The following is a 16,991-nucleotide window of genomic DNA, read 5'->3' as shown; positions in this document are numbered from 1 at the left end:
GGAACATACTGCAGGCCATTGTGTGCGGTGAAAATGGAGTACATTTTGAAGTAACAGTCCAATGAAAGGCTGAAATAGAGAGAGAGAGAGAAATGTTGAGCAATATGTTCGTTAGGAGTGCCTCCTAACACGCCCCAATAGACTGTGGTTATGCGTCTACCAAAGACCGTTTCTCTGACGCTGTAGATGCTCTTTCACAACGGCTAAAAGCTCAAACATCGTTGTGGGTTGTTGGTGACATGAACGCTCAGGAAGGTAGACTAAGCGCTGCTGAGGCCCGATCAAATAGTCGTTTTGGATTGAACGCGAGACGCACGAACAGTGGAAATCGCCTGATTTACATGTGTGCCTAGCACGGACTATTTCTTTGAAGTACCGATTTCCGGAACAGCGGAAATCGCTTGATTCGTTGGTGGGCACCACCACTCGTCCACTCGTTGTGGAAACTGATGCTTCCGACATATCCGTTGCGGCCACTCTCAATCAAGACGGGCGCCCGGTAGCTTTCTTTTCACGCACTCTGTCACACAGTGAGCGTCACCATTCAGCAATCGAGAAAGAAGCGTACGCGATTGTTGAGGCACAGGAAATGGAGACACTACCTGATTGGCGATCACTTCACACTAGGTAATCAGAATAAAGCCGCTGACGCGCTATCGCGGACTGATCACGTATCTGCGATGTCACACGTGGGTCTCAAACACCTTCATAACACATTATGTCACCCCGGTATCACGCGGATGCTTTATTTTGTTCGCTCAAAAAATTTGCCGTTTTCGATCGAGGATGTTAAGGCGATTACAAATCAATGTAGTATTTGTTCAGAATTGAAGCCTCGGTTCCTCAATCACCCTTTTGGCAAGCTACACAGCCGTTTGAACGCGTCAGCATAGATTTTAAAGGCCCACTTCCATCGACCTCCAACAACCTTCTAATAATGATCGATGAGTACTCCCGTTTCCCATTCGCCTTCGCGTGTACGGATGTGTCCTCATCCACCGTGATCAAGTGTTTTAATCAGTTGTTCTCTTTGTTCGGAATGCCCTCATACGTCCATTCTGATCGTGATGGAACTTTCATGTCAGGTGAAGTACAAACGTTTCTTCACGACAGGGTCTGGCGTTGAAGACCCAACAACGGGACATTACCGAGTGGGAATGTGTGCTTCTAGATGCTTTGCACTCTGTTCGCTGCTTATTGTGCACCGCTACTAACACAACACCACACGAAAGATTTCTTAACTTCCACCGGAAGTCAACGTACGGCACTTCCCTTTTGACTTGGTTATCGACTCCAGGCCCCGTCCTGTTAAAAAGGATGACACGTTCTTCCAAATACGATCCGTTAGTAGAAGAGGTGTAACTTGTTCATTGCAACCCGCAGTATGCCTGCGTTCGTTTCCCGAACGGAAAGGAAGAAACTGTTTCTCTTAGACATCTGGCACCCAAAGCACAGAAAGTCTCAGATATCTATTTAACTGAATCAATCGAAAGTGTAGCGGCTGCTCCAGACGAGACTTAATCACACTCGCTTGATCCTCCTGGAGGCGAAACGGCACCACCAGAACAACCCAGTGAAGTTCCAGGGAATGTCCTACAGTACATCACAGACCAACAACGTGTTCGATCGTATAATCTTCGAAACCGCGAAGCCTAATTTATATTCTCCTGACAATAATCCCTCCGGCGGGGAAGAATGTGATATACTGACGTTGTGTTTACCTTTTTACTCGCTATTCGTTGAGCTAATTGTGCTTCCTAATGTTTTAGCTGATGTACTGAAATTGATAGAAGATTAAAGCCAATCATTCGACAATCTCGTTCTCTGTTTCTGGCACAATCATTCGAGTGCGCAACAGCGTGTACCAGGCTACCGTAAGGACTGTTTGTTGTATGAGTGCAAGACAGCCTCTGCGAACAGATGCTGTGAGGCGTCTTCAGACTAAAGACCACCGATGCCTCAGAAGCATTACTGGTTTTGGATGACATCAACGGATCAGTAACCAGGTGGTTAGAAGACGGGTATTTGGTTGTGCGACAAGTAATGCAATCGCGGAAAACTTCCAGCGCCATCAACTGCAGTGGCTCGGCCAAGTGCTACACATGCCAAAACACTGTCTGCCGAGACGAGTGTTGTTCTCTGTGCCTCTCAAAATGGCGCAAACTGCTATATATATATATTCCGCTTCAAAGGCACGGGTTGTTGCAGATAAGCATAAATCTATTCGCCTTCCACGCACACATAGACCAAAGGGCACAAACGTGAAGCAACAGTGGACGCACTATTGGGTTGTAGATCCTGTGCTTCAATAGCTGCTACCAGACATCGAACATAGATAGAGTACACTGGGTGTGCACGGTCTTCATTCCAGAGTGAATTCTCAGCTCGGTCAAAAGGGCACGAATTCGCTTCCAGTTGAACGTCAGAATCAAGTGGTTTTAAATATTAAAAAAGTTCATTAAGTGACGGCAACTCAGTCTGCTTCGCCCATGTTATCGCCTTTTTGGTGAGGCCACTTGTTCATACACCCAGTCATTCATTACCTCATACTATGAACTAGGCAGACATTGCGCACTGTTCGCTGACCATGTTGCTGCGGTCAAGTTCTGCAACATCGTCAGGTTCGTACTGGCATCCCCAGTTAATCCTGAATTCGGTTCGATTGAGGTCCAAGGGATTGGGTGTTGTGTGTAGCATCTATGAAATAACACAAAGTTAATATACCAAGGTTTTGAGCTGAACGTTTCGGCCACCACAGATGATCATCATAAGGAGTGGAGAAAGGAAGTTTGAAAAAAAAACAAGAGACGTCGAACTGGTTAATCCTGAATTCGGTTCGATTGAGGTCCAAGGGATTGGGTGTTGTGTGTAGCATCTATGAAATAACACAAAGTTAATATACCAAGGTTTTGAGCTGAACGTTTCGGCCACCACAGATGATCATCATAAGGAGTGGAGAAAGGAAGTTTGAAAAAAAAACAAGAGAAAGTCGAACTGACAGACATCACAAAGGCATCTTTCTTGATTGGCCAAGGGGACGCCCACATCTGCGACCTGGGGCTGTGATTATTCCATCCGCGATGGCCGAAAGTCTAGCAATAAACTACGGCATTATAAAGTTGTGTTATTCTGTTGGAATCATATGTTGTTGTCTTCGAGATGAACGAAAACAACAATGTTGTTTGACAAGTAGTAGGACTCGGGGGGGGGGCGGAGTAACTAGGCTTGACAGTCCCATGGTAACTAAACCATTTGGTCCATTCGGATGGAATTTGACAAGCACCACACGTGGAGAAATACCGATCAGACAGGTTGATCTGTAGCAGAAGACATTACCTTCTTAATTTTAAAAGTAGCAGGACAACCTGTATGGGATCCTCAGTATTATTTTGACTTCTACTTTTCTACTCTTCCAACTTTCTGACTAATTAGCTACGTGCCAGGCCCTGAAATTGAGTGTTACTTCTTCAAAACAACGTTCGTTCTGTGCTTTGTCATTTTTGTTGTTAGTACTTTCACAACACTGTACCAACTTCCATTCACCTTAATGGTGTTAAAATTTTCCTTCACGGTACCATAGTCAGATTACCAGAACAACCATTCGAGTTTGTTTCGTTCCAACTTTTTCCTGATCAATATTCCATGATCACACAATTAAGCCTTGCTCTCGGCACACTAGGCATATTTGCCCTCTGGCTCTCCTGGACCTTTCCTTCTCCTCCGTCTACTGGTCGGACAAGGCTGGCCCGGGCTTTATTGTCAAGACCGCGCCGTGTGGGATGCGTCCTTCATCGAGGCGGTCCCCTGTAGTCAATTTCGTGAATACAGCCTGCTTATAGCTAGGACTGTATCCGTCTGATCGCGGCGTACTTTCATTGAAGACTAATTCTGCCGCACCACCACAAACTTTGATGGCCTGAATTTACGCTTTGCGGCTTGCTGTTTATGCATGCAGAGAATCACAAGATGGCTGACTCGTGCAATTTTGTACCATGAGACTCGATATAGTGTATGAGCTTGTGATTCGACACCGACACTATAATTTCTCGACAAGCGCAGTTCGGTTTCAGTTGAGATTTTGTCCTGTCAGTGAGGCTAATCTATACTGAAAAACCGAGAAGCTCTTATTGGGAATTTTCAGCAGTGCGCGTCTCATGAAACTCAGAATTCCGAAACCCCGACCTGGCCAGTGGCCGACTGAACTACGATCGAATCCCAGTGTTCTTTGTTTTTTCTTCCACAAATGTCCTGCACTCAGAACCTCACTAACAATCCAAACCACATCCTGGTTATAGATGTAAGCAGTCTCGAAACCTTGAAAAGTATTGGGTATTTGTCCCCATTCACTTTACTTCCTCGCAACTTTCCCTCTGTGTTTTTGTCCTTTGTTTCCAGCTTCGCAAAACAACTGCCGGATTACGATGTCGTGGAGGAGTGCAGTCAGGAATCAGTTACGAGTCTGGTTGATTTGGCTGTCTCAACTTGTGAGCGATTGGCTACTGAACTAGACCGAATTCGAGCAAACTACTGGCGTTATCGATCGCGTCAAATTCAGGCCATGACAGTTTAAACCAAAACCGACCGTCTACGATTTTTTGTTGTGATCACCGATTTGATTGTGAATGCCCGTAACATTCACTTGAAACTTTCTCCTTTTGCCACTAATTTTTGTCGAATGCCATGCAGATGCAATAAAGCGTTTTTATTTGTGAAAACCACCTTGGTTTCTGATTCCAGCTGTTTCGAGGTTTTCCTCATGACAGTCATGATTTTTCCTGTCCCTATAGCTTTTGTTTCCTGATTGGATTGTGTTCAGGTATTTTCAGTATCTTATTGTCCTAGACGTTGGTGAGATTATTCTCCCCACTGTTTCAGACTGTCAGCTGGTCTGACGGGTTGAAGCAGTTGCATGGTTTTGTGCCCTGGTAGTAATGGGATTGGGAGACTATTCTGATTGCCGGAAGCGAATTGTCCTGTGGTCACACACGAAATGCACTGATCGCGCCCCACTTGAATGGCAATCTCCCGGAGATTGGAAGAATGAAAGTCGAAATGAGTGTCTTCTGAGTCTTGAAAGTGAACGTTCGGATAGCTAACTGGCTTTACAAGGGTACCTGTAACGACAGAACTAAGCAGAGCTCGTTCGAAAGGCACTAGCGGCAACTTTGCATTTTTGGTCGTAGCATTCAAAAAATCGTTCAGCTGTAGCACCCTTTCAGTGCCTTACTGCCATGCCACTCAAAGGTTGCACGAGGGCTGGGATACTGCCAGGTTGCCCAAGTCTAGACAGGGGAAATTGAGAGGCGGAGGTCGGGTTCGAACCATGGACCTTCCGGTTAGTAAATTCGCGCTCTAACCCTTTGGGCCATCTCGTCGTATCATTCAGCTGTAGCCTAGCCGCCACGTCACTCGAAGGAAACATACTGGCTGAAATGCCTCTAGGTTGCCCAAGCCTAGATAGGTGCAGTCAAGATACCGGGGTTGGGCTCGAACCATGGACCTTCTGTTCAGTAATTTTCTCCCTTAACCCTCTGAGCTATCTCGAGCTCGTACTTGAGCTAGATGGACTTCAAGTTCGAAGCAGTTGTATTTCTGACCTCGTGGTTCTAGACTTTCATACGTCGAGAGTTCATGCAGCAGGCGGAAGCCACCTATCCAAAAAAAACAGAACTGTACTTCACCCCTAGGTGTGCGTTTCCGTTTATTTGTGTTCACAACACTTTCTGGACATCAGTTACCGGTTAACTGCTATTATATAGTACGGTTTCCTATTGCCATCCTCGTGTCCTCTCTACAAATCTGTGACATTGTTATATAGAGCTAATAGGAAGTTGGCCGATGAAAACCTCAAATTGACGTGAGAAGTGCAGCGAATTCCGAGGATTAAATAGGTTAAGCGTTCGTTTTGTTTGCAGGGGGTGTGTTTCGTCCCGAGGTCAATTCTAGGAGCATGATGGTTGTCGGTTATAGTCTGTATGCTCAGCAGCAAAGTCAACCTGATTCCTGTAACTTCCGCTAAGCATTAGTTGGAAAACAACTGTTTGATAGAATTCGCAGGCTAAATTGGACAGGGTGGTATCAAATGTTCCTCCCACAAGTGAAGTCAGGTTATGCTGAGAAGCTGTCCAGCTCTTCCATCCTTATTAAGACTCATCAGTAGCGTGCATCTCACGAGTCATCGTGGAGTTAGAACTCGCCACCTCCGGCTCAGACCGTTCGGCCATGAGCGGCTGATTAGTCACTCATCCATCGGTTACGGAATTCATGTTTTGCGGTCTTCTGTTGACTGGTTGGTTGCGTGACTGGAGGTTCCACTCGTGGTGTGAGTTGTTCTTCCTTCCGAGCCACTTATGGTTTGATGATGCGTTTACGCGACTCTCACACGAACATGTGTGCAACTTACAAAAGACGAATGCATTGGTGGCTTTCAAAACGCCCTAAATTGCAAGGCGCCAGTGATAGTGGCGCCCTTCATCGTACTGGGACACACCAATGAGGTCAGTCCAAAGTTTCGGTGAAATTCCTTCATGCTGCACGGCTGCTTCAAACATGCTAATTTAGTTGATCAGTACGCATCCAACTCTGATGGCTATCAACCTGTTGTTTCATCTCTAAAAGGCGGGTCAGTCACTAGAGGGAAATAGCCCACCCGAGTCTTCCTATCACAAAGCTCCACCCACCGAAATGGCAGGATTCACCCATCTGCATGCGAAGGGCGAGATTCTTGATATGCTGTTCTTGATCCAGGTGCAGGCTTGACTAAACAAAACTGAGTTCAAGGGGCATACGGTTGATGGAAACTTGCGGACCGCGCCTGCCTGATGAACTCAAAGAAGAGCGGACGAATCCGGTCGTGGTTTATGGAAGAGTCTTCAGCGAGGTCGTGAGTAATGTGACCCACCAAGAAAATATCCCGTCTGATTCACCTTCAAAACCCTTCTGAAATACCATGAAGCTTGTTCGTGACATCCGAATCGCTAAAGGTGAACGACCGGGCGGTTGCCTTAACAGAGCTGCGTTGCTAGCAGCTGGGTGCTAGGGCAACGCAAGTCCGCTTTGCTTTTCTCCAGCTTTAGCATCTCTGCGGTTCTTGTTGAAGAGCGGAGTCTACAACGCAATAGCGAGTCTGCTGTCGCTTCACAGTTTTAAAGTTTGGCCTCTGCATGTGTGGAAGGCGAATAGGGTGCTGCTTACTCCCGATCACCGGCTCATTCGAAGCATTGGATATTCATCCTGGGACATCGTATTTTTTTCCACTGAAGTGCGAGATTGGTTTTGGACAATAGGTCAACCCGATGGCTTAGATCGGCCCCATCAGTTCCACTGGCTTGCTTGTGTTTCACGTGCCGCCTAATCGATTGTCTCGTGTGGTCCTGGTTGCTGAAACGTTGCGACTGGAGCGTTTTGTAAGGTGAGCAACACATGATAAATCATGTGAAACACAATACTGGAATTTCATCCTTGTATCCGAGGCCCGTCCCATCGGTCCCATTGCTTGCTTGTTTTTCCCTTGCCGCCTAATCGATTGTCTCGTGTGGTCCTGGTTGCTGAAACGTTGCGACTGGAGCGTTTTGTAAGGTGAGCAACACATGATAAATCATGTGAAACACAATACTGGAATTTCATCCTTGTATCCGAGGCCCGTCCCATCAGTAGTTGCTTGACGGTAGTCAGCAACAAGTGATGCTTCTTGTCTATTCTACCACCCTTCATCTTTCATCCTTTTCCCTATCCACCGTTCACTGTGCTGCAACGCTGCGGCTATTGGATCCACCTTTCTTGCGTTCATCCTTCATGGTTGTTGAACTAAACTGAACTATCAAATCTGCCCACGCCGTCCGCAAGTTTACCCTATGTCTATCTTTGTATTAGTTGACAGCATCCGAAGTTTACAACAGATCCGGCTACCGCCTGTGTGAGCAGTAGTTGGTTCCATGAATTTAACAGATTGCAGCCTCATGGTGGCGACGGAATCGTTGTTGATTGCAACACTCCCAACTAGTATTGATCTATGCGGACTGCTTCGAGCTGAACTGACTCTTCCTGTACTGCGCTACATCTTATGGAGTTCCAGAGCGTCTGTGAGCCGCCGTGGGGGAATCTGGATGATATCCATATCTACCAGTTCGTTTTTGGTTTTCGGTGACCGCTCTAGGAAATGCGTAGTGAGCAACGTTATTTTGGTTCGGCCACCATTTTGGGTGAAAACCGGTTTTTCATACTTCTGTTTCTCGTTTCTGAGAGATCTGATACGAACGTATTTGGGTGTAGTTAGTTTGGCGGCTTTTGTATGTTAGAGACGCGCATTAGGTACGCAAATTCGATTTTGTTCAGTGGGGTTTGTCAACAATTTCCCCGATGTAACTAGTAGATGCTTTAAAGGTATCCTTGCTTGAGCGGTCGAATGCCACGTTGCGGAGCAAGTTAATCTAATAGAAGGCTTATAGCTGAGTTCTGGTGTACCTTTGTGATATGGTTGCTCCGGAAATAAGGGTTCACTGTCTCGTGGTGCAGTGAGTGCGGTAGGTTATCACCGGGGTTCTCAATACACTGTAATTCTGGTACTTTCGACAAATCAAGAGTACATATCTGATGATGATGGGGCACGACAGAACAACCTCTTCGAACATAGAGTGTGTCGCTTTCTAACAATGCTGAATCTTGGGAGTTATATTCGTTCAACATTGTAGACCACCATGTAACGTATAAGGTGAAATGAACCCTTTGGCAGAATAACCTTTCTCGTCGAGTGATCGGCAATATTGTGTACTCCACCCAATCCAAGTTGACCGCTTGCTTTCTAGCTTACTTTCAGCTTTTAAGCTGATTACAGTTCAGGGTCATTGTTTATTCAGCCTATCCGCCGTTGAGATTTCATGGACAGTTTTCTATGCCATATTTTACTACTATTTAGAACCACCGATTAGTGGTGAGAAAAGCAGGGGAAATCCCTACTGAAATTGGAGATACTTGTCTCTTTAAGTGCTCCGTACAGCAAAGTGTAATGAGGAACGCGGATTCTCCGAGATAGTGTTGTCTCCTCGGATGGGTTTCTCATGGGGTGGCATTTGTATCGAAATGTTTGCAGTTTCACATTCCACGAAAATCATATAAGGATAGTACATTTTCGCCGACTAAAATCGCTGCCAGTTTTCGCCTACCCCCAACGATATTTTGACGATGTTTGACTGCGTAAACCGAAAAGCATTCAAGTTTGCTAGAACCGTACGGTATCCCCGGAAGGTCAGTCTGCATTTTGGGGTCTCTGTTCACGGTTACGGTGGCACTGGTCTGTTTGTATGGCGATGGGTCCCCCATCTTTAGCTTTTCATCTGAGGTTCAACCGGGTGGCTTGCATAAGGGGCTAGAACATGGGCCGTCAGTAGCAGTAGTCAACGCGGTGTTCCAGCCGGTCAACCGATCACAACCGCCTGTAGAACAGTATATGGTTCTAGGTGGTTTTCCCCTGGTCTGTCGACCTGAAGATTAACAGTTTGATGCACTGTCCAGCCATCATTCTTAGTCCGGTTCATAAACATAAGGTTCATTTCACTTGATATGGGTACCTCGGAGTAACTCAGTATATCTGAGCTCCCAGATCTCGCGACCGATAGTCTGCTTCGTTACTCCTCGTACATCAACTGTCGTAAAGTCAAGTATCAAGCATGCAAGTCTGTTAACCGAATCTACGTTTAAACCAGTCGATGTGATCTGCGTGCACCTTGCTGTCAAGCTCACGTTCCTACCATTCTTCACATGGTAGGCTGGCATCTGTTTGCGGACTGACCTTTCCTAGTGAAGTACACAGTCACGCCTCCGCGCACAGTGGGTAACGTCAGATGCAGTTTGCGCTAAACCACGTGAACAACCAACTGAACGCCCGGTACCTGATTCAAACCCGGTGAATCACATCGAAAAATGAATAGTGGAGGGTAGTCCTAAAGCCATCAGCATGCTCAGCAGATGCCCTGTAAAGGTTAAATCATGTAGTGAGCAGCTGTTACCTACAGAGTAGGTCCACACCGCTCAAGGCTTATCGGTTGCATACACACACCATTTCTATCGTAGTAACCACAACACACTTTTTCAAGGCATATTTCGTATGTGCTCTATGTATCAGCGCTAAGGCGTTATTTTAAACCGTGCAGTTGGCCGTTAAGGCGAGTAGCAATCTGTGTGCCAAATTTAAGCTTACAGCGGCACTGAAAAGTGACTGGGGGAAGTTATATGACAATCATTGTTTTGCACGTGAAAGTGGCTTTTGGCTGACCATAAAACACCTGGTTTTCATGCGAGAAATTGACAATAAATGAATCCTCTCCATCCACCATCCTGGTTACGTGCGTTGACCTGTTTCCACACGTTTTACGTAACAGATGGCGACGACACAACACAGCGTCATTGAAATACTCGGATTGCGTAGAATACTGTAAAAGACACCAAAAGCCATATTCTGTTTAGCGCTGTTCTCCCCGAGTTTCAGGTGCGATATTGTCAAGATTTTTGTCCGATTAATTTTATTTGGAAAATAGAGTTCGACTACTTCCGCTGCATTTCTTAGTGTAGTGGTGATAAGATGGATAAAGCGATGACAATCCAACATTCTCACCGTAATTCGGGTCGATGTTGCTGGATTTCATCTTCAGCTGAATACGGGAACCAACATAGACCAATCAATTAGAAAAGGTTTGGAACCGATTAAGAAGTCATCGTTTCAGAAGAGCTGACACGTGTTGGTGTGCGGTCATCAGAAGGAAGAGTGGTCATCATTTGAATTCCACTTGACCTCAACCCCCCTCAAACTAAATTGTCCGAGCACTCACGACCCCACAAAGTCCAGGGAAAATCTACTAGTGGCAACCGAGGTGAATCATCAACTGAAGCACCCTGAAGTGGAAGAATAACGAACCAAACCCGATCAGAGTACATCATAAACGAGAGATTCAGCTGGGTTCCAAGTGAGTCTCTCGAAAGAACCAAATTAGTTTGCAGATGAGTGTACTTTCGCCGATCAGAATTAATTTGAAACTCCCCCAATCCACCGAAGCAAGATTTTGGCAACCGCGCTAGCCGGCAAGAGCCGTTAATTGACACTCAACACTGATCTAGTGTGATAATCTGAAGAGGGCTGACTTACTGATTGGTTCCCCGTCTGCCTTATAACCTGGCCAATTTGGCGACCTGCTCACTTGACCCGATGAAGCTTTTGTGTCAAAAGCGATATGTTGCCCAAATAAAAACTACCGATTGTTTATCAGGCTCTTCTGAAACAACATAGACCAATTTTTCTTTTAGGGGGCGAGATGGCTCAGGTGGTTACAGCGCGAATTTACTAATCGGAAGGTCCGTGGTTCGAACCCGACCTCTGCCTCTCGACTTCCCCTCTCTAGGCTTGGGCAACCCGGCAACGCCCCAGCCTTCGTGCTTCCTTAGGGTGGCATAGCAGCTAGGCACCGGAAGGGTGTTAAAACTGAACGATATATATATATAATTTTTCCTTTAGAAGGTCTGATATTTCATTGCTGTCTCCATACTACCTAGGCATAGTTAGTTCATCAAAGGATCCTCGTGGATATGTTGACTTCCAAACTGATCATTCACAATCGACGTCTCGCCTCTATAGGTAACCTCTCAACAGAGGAGGGGATGAAGAATGATGTTATCAACTCTTCAGAAGAGCTCTTTTGAACGGCTTGCTGCGGATTTTTACCAATGGTTCAGTCCGAAAGGCGTTTTTGTAGACTGTCGTGTCTTTCTCACGCAAAAACTGGTCGCAATGTGACCCAATTGGATCCGGGTTCGTCACAGGTGGGTGCTTTAGTGCTACTGAGGGCGGTGTTTCAAAAGTCACTAGCACGAAAGATTCAGCTGCCTCACCCTAGAAATTGGCGGTCTTACCTTCAGATCTTCTCACGGCATCAGCGTTGTCAACCTATCCGAGTTTTTCACGTGTCCAAACATTGCCAAGCTCGGTGAACAAGCCAGCTGTGAGCTGACCAAGAGTCAATAACTATCCGGATTTGTTATTCTGCCTTGTATATCTTTTGCTAAGAGCTATAGGGTTTGGTTCCTTGAGTTAGTGAAACGTCTTTGCGAGAGAACAAGGCATAACTCCAGCGTACTCATCCAAGGAGTTTCCTACGAAATGATACACACTTAAAATGTTCCTGGGCTCAATATCACTGTCGGTGTCAAATCAAACGCTTAGTATGCGGAATCATTTGGGTCAATGCTGCCTCGGCCTCCCGGTCAACTGAACACCAATAAACCCTAGTTGATCTTGCCAAAAATATGTTTGCCATAATGTCTAGGGGTTGTCTGTTGATCTGTTCGCCGAGCTCGGGAATCGATTTGCAAACGTTTCATCGCCAAGTGAGGAGACATTATCAGTGCGCACTGGAACATCATCATCCTTTGGTGACGAGACGCAAGTCAATTTCCGATTTCGGTGAGCAGATCTGCAGCCGCCTGATCAATATGCAAGTAGCACACCCGAGCTGCCTGTATTTCGACACGTGAGTGCCCAAACGCTTCGAACTACTCGCAGCATTTAAGTTTTTTTATTTGGAAATGAAGATCCATTCCGATTCTGAAGTGTCTACACGATTTTTTTTGCTCAAACTACTGGCAACCGTCACAGGCACCGATTCGTGTGATAAACGGTGAAAATGGTCGATTTTTAGCGGCTTACGGTTCCAACGCTTCCACGTGGATCAGCTGTAACACCATTTCAGTTCCTGGCTGACATACCACCTGAAGGAAGCACGAGTGATGACGTAAATCCAGTTGCCCAAGCCCAGACAGGAGCTATCGAGATGCCAGGATTGGGTTTGAACCACGGAGCCTGCCGTAGCCACTGAGCTACATTGATCTCCTGCATCGAAAAACTATCTAACTCGCCGAGCATCCTTAAAACATGTAAGGAAATATATGAGCATCTATTAACTTGCGAGTTCTCAAAGTTCGAAATACCGCTCCAACTGCAGTTCAGTGGTATGCCGGAATAGACTTGTATATATTACGTCATCCTTCACCCTCCACGATATCGTAACGTTTGTTCTAGATAAAAATTTCAGTTTCCCTCTACCGCTAGTGAGGCACGAACAGCCTATGAATCATGTTCTCATGCACCCCTCATGGGCACACCATGATTCATCACGTATATCATTACGATCCGCTTTACTTTTCAGTCCTCGTAATCCATGAGTGCTCGCTGTTTCCAGAATCCTTACAATGATGTGACGGATCCAAGACAGCCATTAGTTATCAGCCCAGAGTTTTCTATGCAGCAAGCTTTGGAATGTATACAAACTTGTTTCAAGGTAATTTTCTCCGGCATTTCCGTTTTTACGTTCCTTTCTGCTGTCACCAGAAGCCCGTGTCATGCCCCCTTCTGTCTGCATTTTTTATCAGGTGGGCAATACACCTAGCTGATTCCTCCTCATTTCTCCTAGACAATGACCATAACTCAAACACACGGGTGTTGTTACTCAAAATATTGCTCCATACTTTTTGGGTTTTGGGACCATAGCAGCCGTGATTGCCGATTTCAATCAGCTCCTTTCTCCCATCATCTCGTCATCTCGCTGCCGCGGTTGAGCAGCAAGCTTACGGATTCTTCGTGAGTGTATATCTCCGTGCACTCTCCCAAACTATAAGACTTCGTCCTTTATTGACTGAAGAACGTAACCAGTGATCTCTGCTGCCGTTTTGTAAACTCTCTATCTGAGCCAGTGTTGACAGTGTTTGTTGACACGTTGAGTTGTGGTGAAATAATTAGTGCAGTAAAGTAGAAGTCTTTATACAAATACTATAGAATTAAACCCAGGATTTTTTCTGTTTATGCTGGTAAGTTATACTCTTTTACAATCATAAATTGCTCCTAGGGCTGTCTGACGCAATGGAAGCAATTCAAAGAGCACGTGAGGCCGTGCGCGCAGCCTGAGGTGATAACACACTTTTAATATAAGCTACTGCCCAGTTTGAAAGTAGCTTCTTTCCTTTGCTTCTAACGCCGGTGCAATGCATTCGGCTGTTGTTTGGCCACTTGGGATCAGTAATCGTCCCTAGCGAAGATTATGTTGTGAAAAGTCGGGTTAAGTCTGATTAATACTTAAAAAACCGTTATGTTCGGAAAAGCAGGAGGGCCTACTTTTCCACTCAAACTAAGGACTTACAAGCGGGTTATTTTCAACCCGCACACCATTCGGACACAGGCTTCTAGGTTTGGTCATTTTTCCGGACTGCGAGAAGTATCATTAATCTTGCCGATAACTCGGATGTGCGTGGAAGTTGTTATCAGTCGTGACCACTCTCGATTAGATGCTGGTTGTCATGATTTCTGGCTGATAAACGATTATCAAAAACTACTGTAACTGTGTACCAATGTGGTGCACGGAAGTATCCCGCCGATGACATGGTGTCACACAACCCTAGCAGGCCCTCATCTGAAAAGTAAGGAACTGGGAATCTTCTTTTAAAAGAAGTCCTACAAAAACAGTGACACCTGTTTCCTCTGCTTACGCCAAAACTCAGTTCATGTCGTGCACTTGAGCCGGTACGCATAACATATTTGTTCATGATTGGGCAGTTCGCCTCAACCGTTGACTGTGTTCCCCTCACCGTTGGTTGGTGTTCTATTAATTTTGAACGCCCTTCTGTACCATTACGTGTCGATACAGGACGTTCCTAACTGGTGCGTTCTGGTTCCACCTTAAGGTCATTGCATCCAGCGGTGGAAGGCGTTGTACCAGATTTGTTCGGACGTGGTCGATGAACTCAACTGTTTACGTCTATAACGGATCCGGGTTTTTTGTAGTAGCCGTCTGCCTGCATATGTTTCATCACCAATCAGGGTGAAATCATCAGTGCACAACTGTGTGGATACTTACTATTCACTTGCTTGATTTTATATAGTTTTCGAAGACTGTCCGATACCCACTGATGTGATTGGCTTGTTTGAAGGCACGTTTTTCGCAAGCTCAAAAGCCCGCTTGCGATTTGTGTAGCGTTGTGACCTGTATTCATCGAATTCCATTGATCCGTTCAGTGACTTCTTTCCGATGACTTTTGCCTCGTTCTGATTGGTCGGATTCCGATTCGTGATGCATCGTGATCTAACTCCTTTGAATTTCGTCGGTTCTTATCGTGGTTCCTATTTTAATAGTCTTCTTTTGTTTGCTTGGTCCGTTTTCAGTCCCCATTGTGCTGCGGTTTGATTTTCTTAAGTTTTCTTGACTGGCTGCGTTTCTTGATATAGTTATTCCTTGTGCTTCAAGAGTTATCCGTTTTCAATCGGTTAGGTACCTTTCTTTGTCAAAGCGTTCTCCATTCTTTTTTTCAATTTCGCTCCTTTATTTCTTCGTTGAATGTGAACTCTCGACAGCCTCATGCATCTTTTGGAGCTTGATCTGCCTTCTCCTCCTTTGTGTCTCTCTTCTTTTAAGCTCTGTGAATTTGGTGTTTTTTTGTCCTTGTTGATTGACAGATCGGGTCAGTTTCACTATCTTTGTTGACGGCTTTCTTGTTAGGGTACCACACATCCATGAATTCACATCCCTTCTTGATTGCGCTAGTGTGTGGACATTTTTCTAATCAATTTTGTATCCATCTTGATCTTCCTGCACAGAGATGCTTGAGAGTTTCTGGTATCTTTAGCAAGTCTCCGTTTTTTAGTCTGCTAGAAAGCGGTTTCCAGCTGTAACACCCTTTCGGTTCCCAGCTGCCATACCACCCAAAGGAAGCGCGAGGGCGGGGTGCTGTCAGGTTGCCCAAGCCTAGACAGGGGAAATCGAGATACAGAGTTCGGGTTTATACCACGGACCTTCCGGTCAGGGGGCGAGATGGCCCAAGTGGTTAGAGCGCGAATTTACTGACCGGAAGGTCCGTGGTTCGAATCCGACCCCCGCCACTCGACTTCCCCTGTCTAGGCTTGGGCAACCTGGCAGTATCCCAGCCCTCGTGCTTCTTTCGGGTGGCCTGGCAGCTAGGCACCGGAAGGGTGCTACAGCTGAACACCTTCCTTCCGGTCAGTAAATCCGCGCTCTAAACACTTAGCCATCTCGGCCCGTTTGTTGTGAGCTCTGCGTTTAATCTTTCTCGACTTTGTCTTCATCATTTTGTCCACTTTTCCTTTTGGGCTCTGACAAAGCTCTCCTCCATATGTTCACTGATTTTTGGGCGACCGTTGTATTGTGCTGTCGTAGCAATTCTACAATCATTTCCGAAATGCTTTCGATGTACCGAAGCTCGGTGAGAGCCAAGGTGGATGTACACGTAACCTGTATGCATCAGTTCTTGAGTCTACCTATCTGAGTTATAATTAATGGCCTCGCCCATGGTGAGCTGTAATCCACCGAACGTGGCATCCACCACCTGCTGAAATGTTGCCGGAGCACACTTGACCGCAGAAGGCAGTAACGCTAATGGCCTCAATGTGTATTGGTGGTGAGCAGTTCTGAGGAATGTTTTTCGATCACTACCTATAAGCATACATCGGGAAGACCGATTGGTGAATGAATCTTCTGGAACTAGTACGGGATATTCGTGCACTCCTGATGCTTTGTTTTGTCCAGTCGAAAAATCAGCCCCACTGCCGTTAGCTTTTTCGATAACTACACTGGATGCGGCCCACGATGAATCGATGTTCCGCTCGAAAAGATGCCGCCTGAAAAGAAGCACATTTTACTGGCCTCTGAGAACAAAGTACTGGAACTACAGCCCGGGGGCACGTATGCAACGTAGCCGCTACCTTGGAATTACCATTTCAAGACCCTTTACAGAAATTTAGACTCAAATTGTGTGTAAAATTTTACGCTATCTCCAAAAGTTACTGGTGCAACCGAACATAGGTTACTGGTGGGATATATTGAAAGATTACTTTAATGCTCACAATCACTGTTCCATAATTTCAGTTTGTCTACCTAATCAACTACCCGACAAGTATAAATACACAACAAACACTGTCGGCATGCACCTCACGAAACGCAAAC

The 16,991-nt window shown here is 45.8% G+C and overlaps 3 protein-coding genes across 3 annotated transcripts in view; 2 read left to right on the top strand and 1 right to left on the bottom strand.

The window, feature by feature from the left end:
• The window catches only part of T265_06277 (hypothetical protein), a gene marked incomplete at both ends in the record, with an annotated part of 15,507 nt that extends 10,792 nt beyond the window's left edge, over window positions 1-4,715 (top strand). Inside the window, one exon of the mRNA XM_009171497.1 lies at window positions 4,396-4,715. Within this exon, the coding sequence (XP_009169761.1) occupies window positions 4,396-4,570 (175 nt within the window). The remainder of the gene's footprint in view (window positions 1-4,395) is intronic.
• A 295-nt stretch (window positions 4,716-5,010) lies between these two features.
• On the bottom strand, window positions 5,011-11,961 carry T265_13986 (hypothetical protein; the record flags this gene model as incomplete). The annotated part of the gene is made up of 4 exons (XM_009171515.1): window positions 5,011-5,202; window positions 5,228-5,453; window positions 11,321-11,470; window positions 11,915-11,961. Coding segments are annotated over 4 exons (615 nt in total), but the record flags the coding sequence as incomplete, so codon positions are not given.
• Window positions 11,962-13,192: 1,231 nt separating this feature from the next.
• The window catches only part of T265_13985 (hypothetical protein), a gene marked incomplete at both ends in the record, with an annotated part of 46,752 nt that continues 42,953 nt past the window's right edge, over window positions 13,193-16,991 (top strand). The window contains one exon of the mRNA XM_009171514.1: window positions 13,193-13,322. Within this exon, the coding sequence (XP_009169778.1) occupies window positions 13,203-13,322 (120 nt within the window). The remainder of the gene's footprint in view (window positions 13,323-16,991) is intronic.

This window comes from Opisthorchis viverrini (assembly GCF_000715545.1).
Source record: "Opisthorchis viverrini unplaced genomic scaffold opera_v5_131, whole genome shotgun sequence".
NCBI classification, from domain to species: Eukaryota; Metazoa; Platyhelminthes; class Trematoda; order Opisthorchiida; family Opisthorchiidae; genus Opisthorchis; species Opisthorchis viverrini.
The sequence above is the reverse complement of the archived record's forward strand: the minus strand, read 5'-3'. Positions and strand labels throughout refer to the sequence as shown.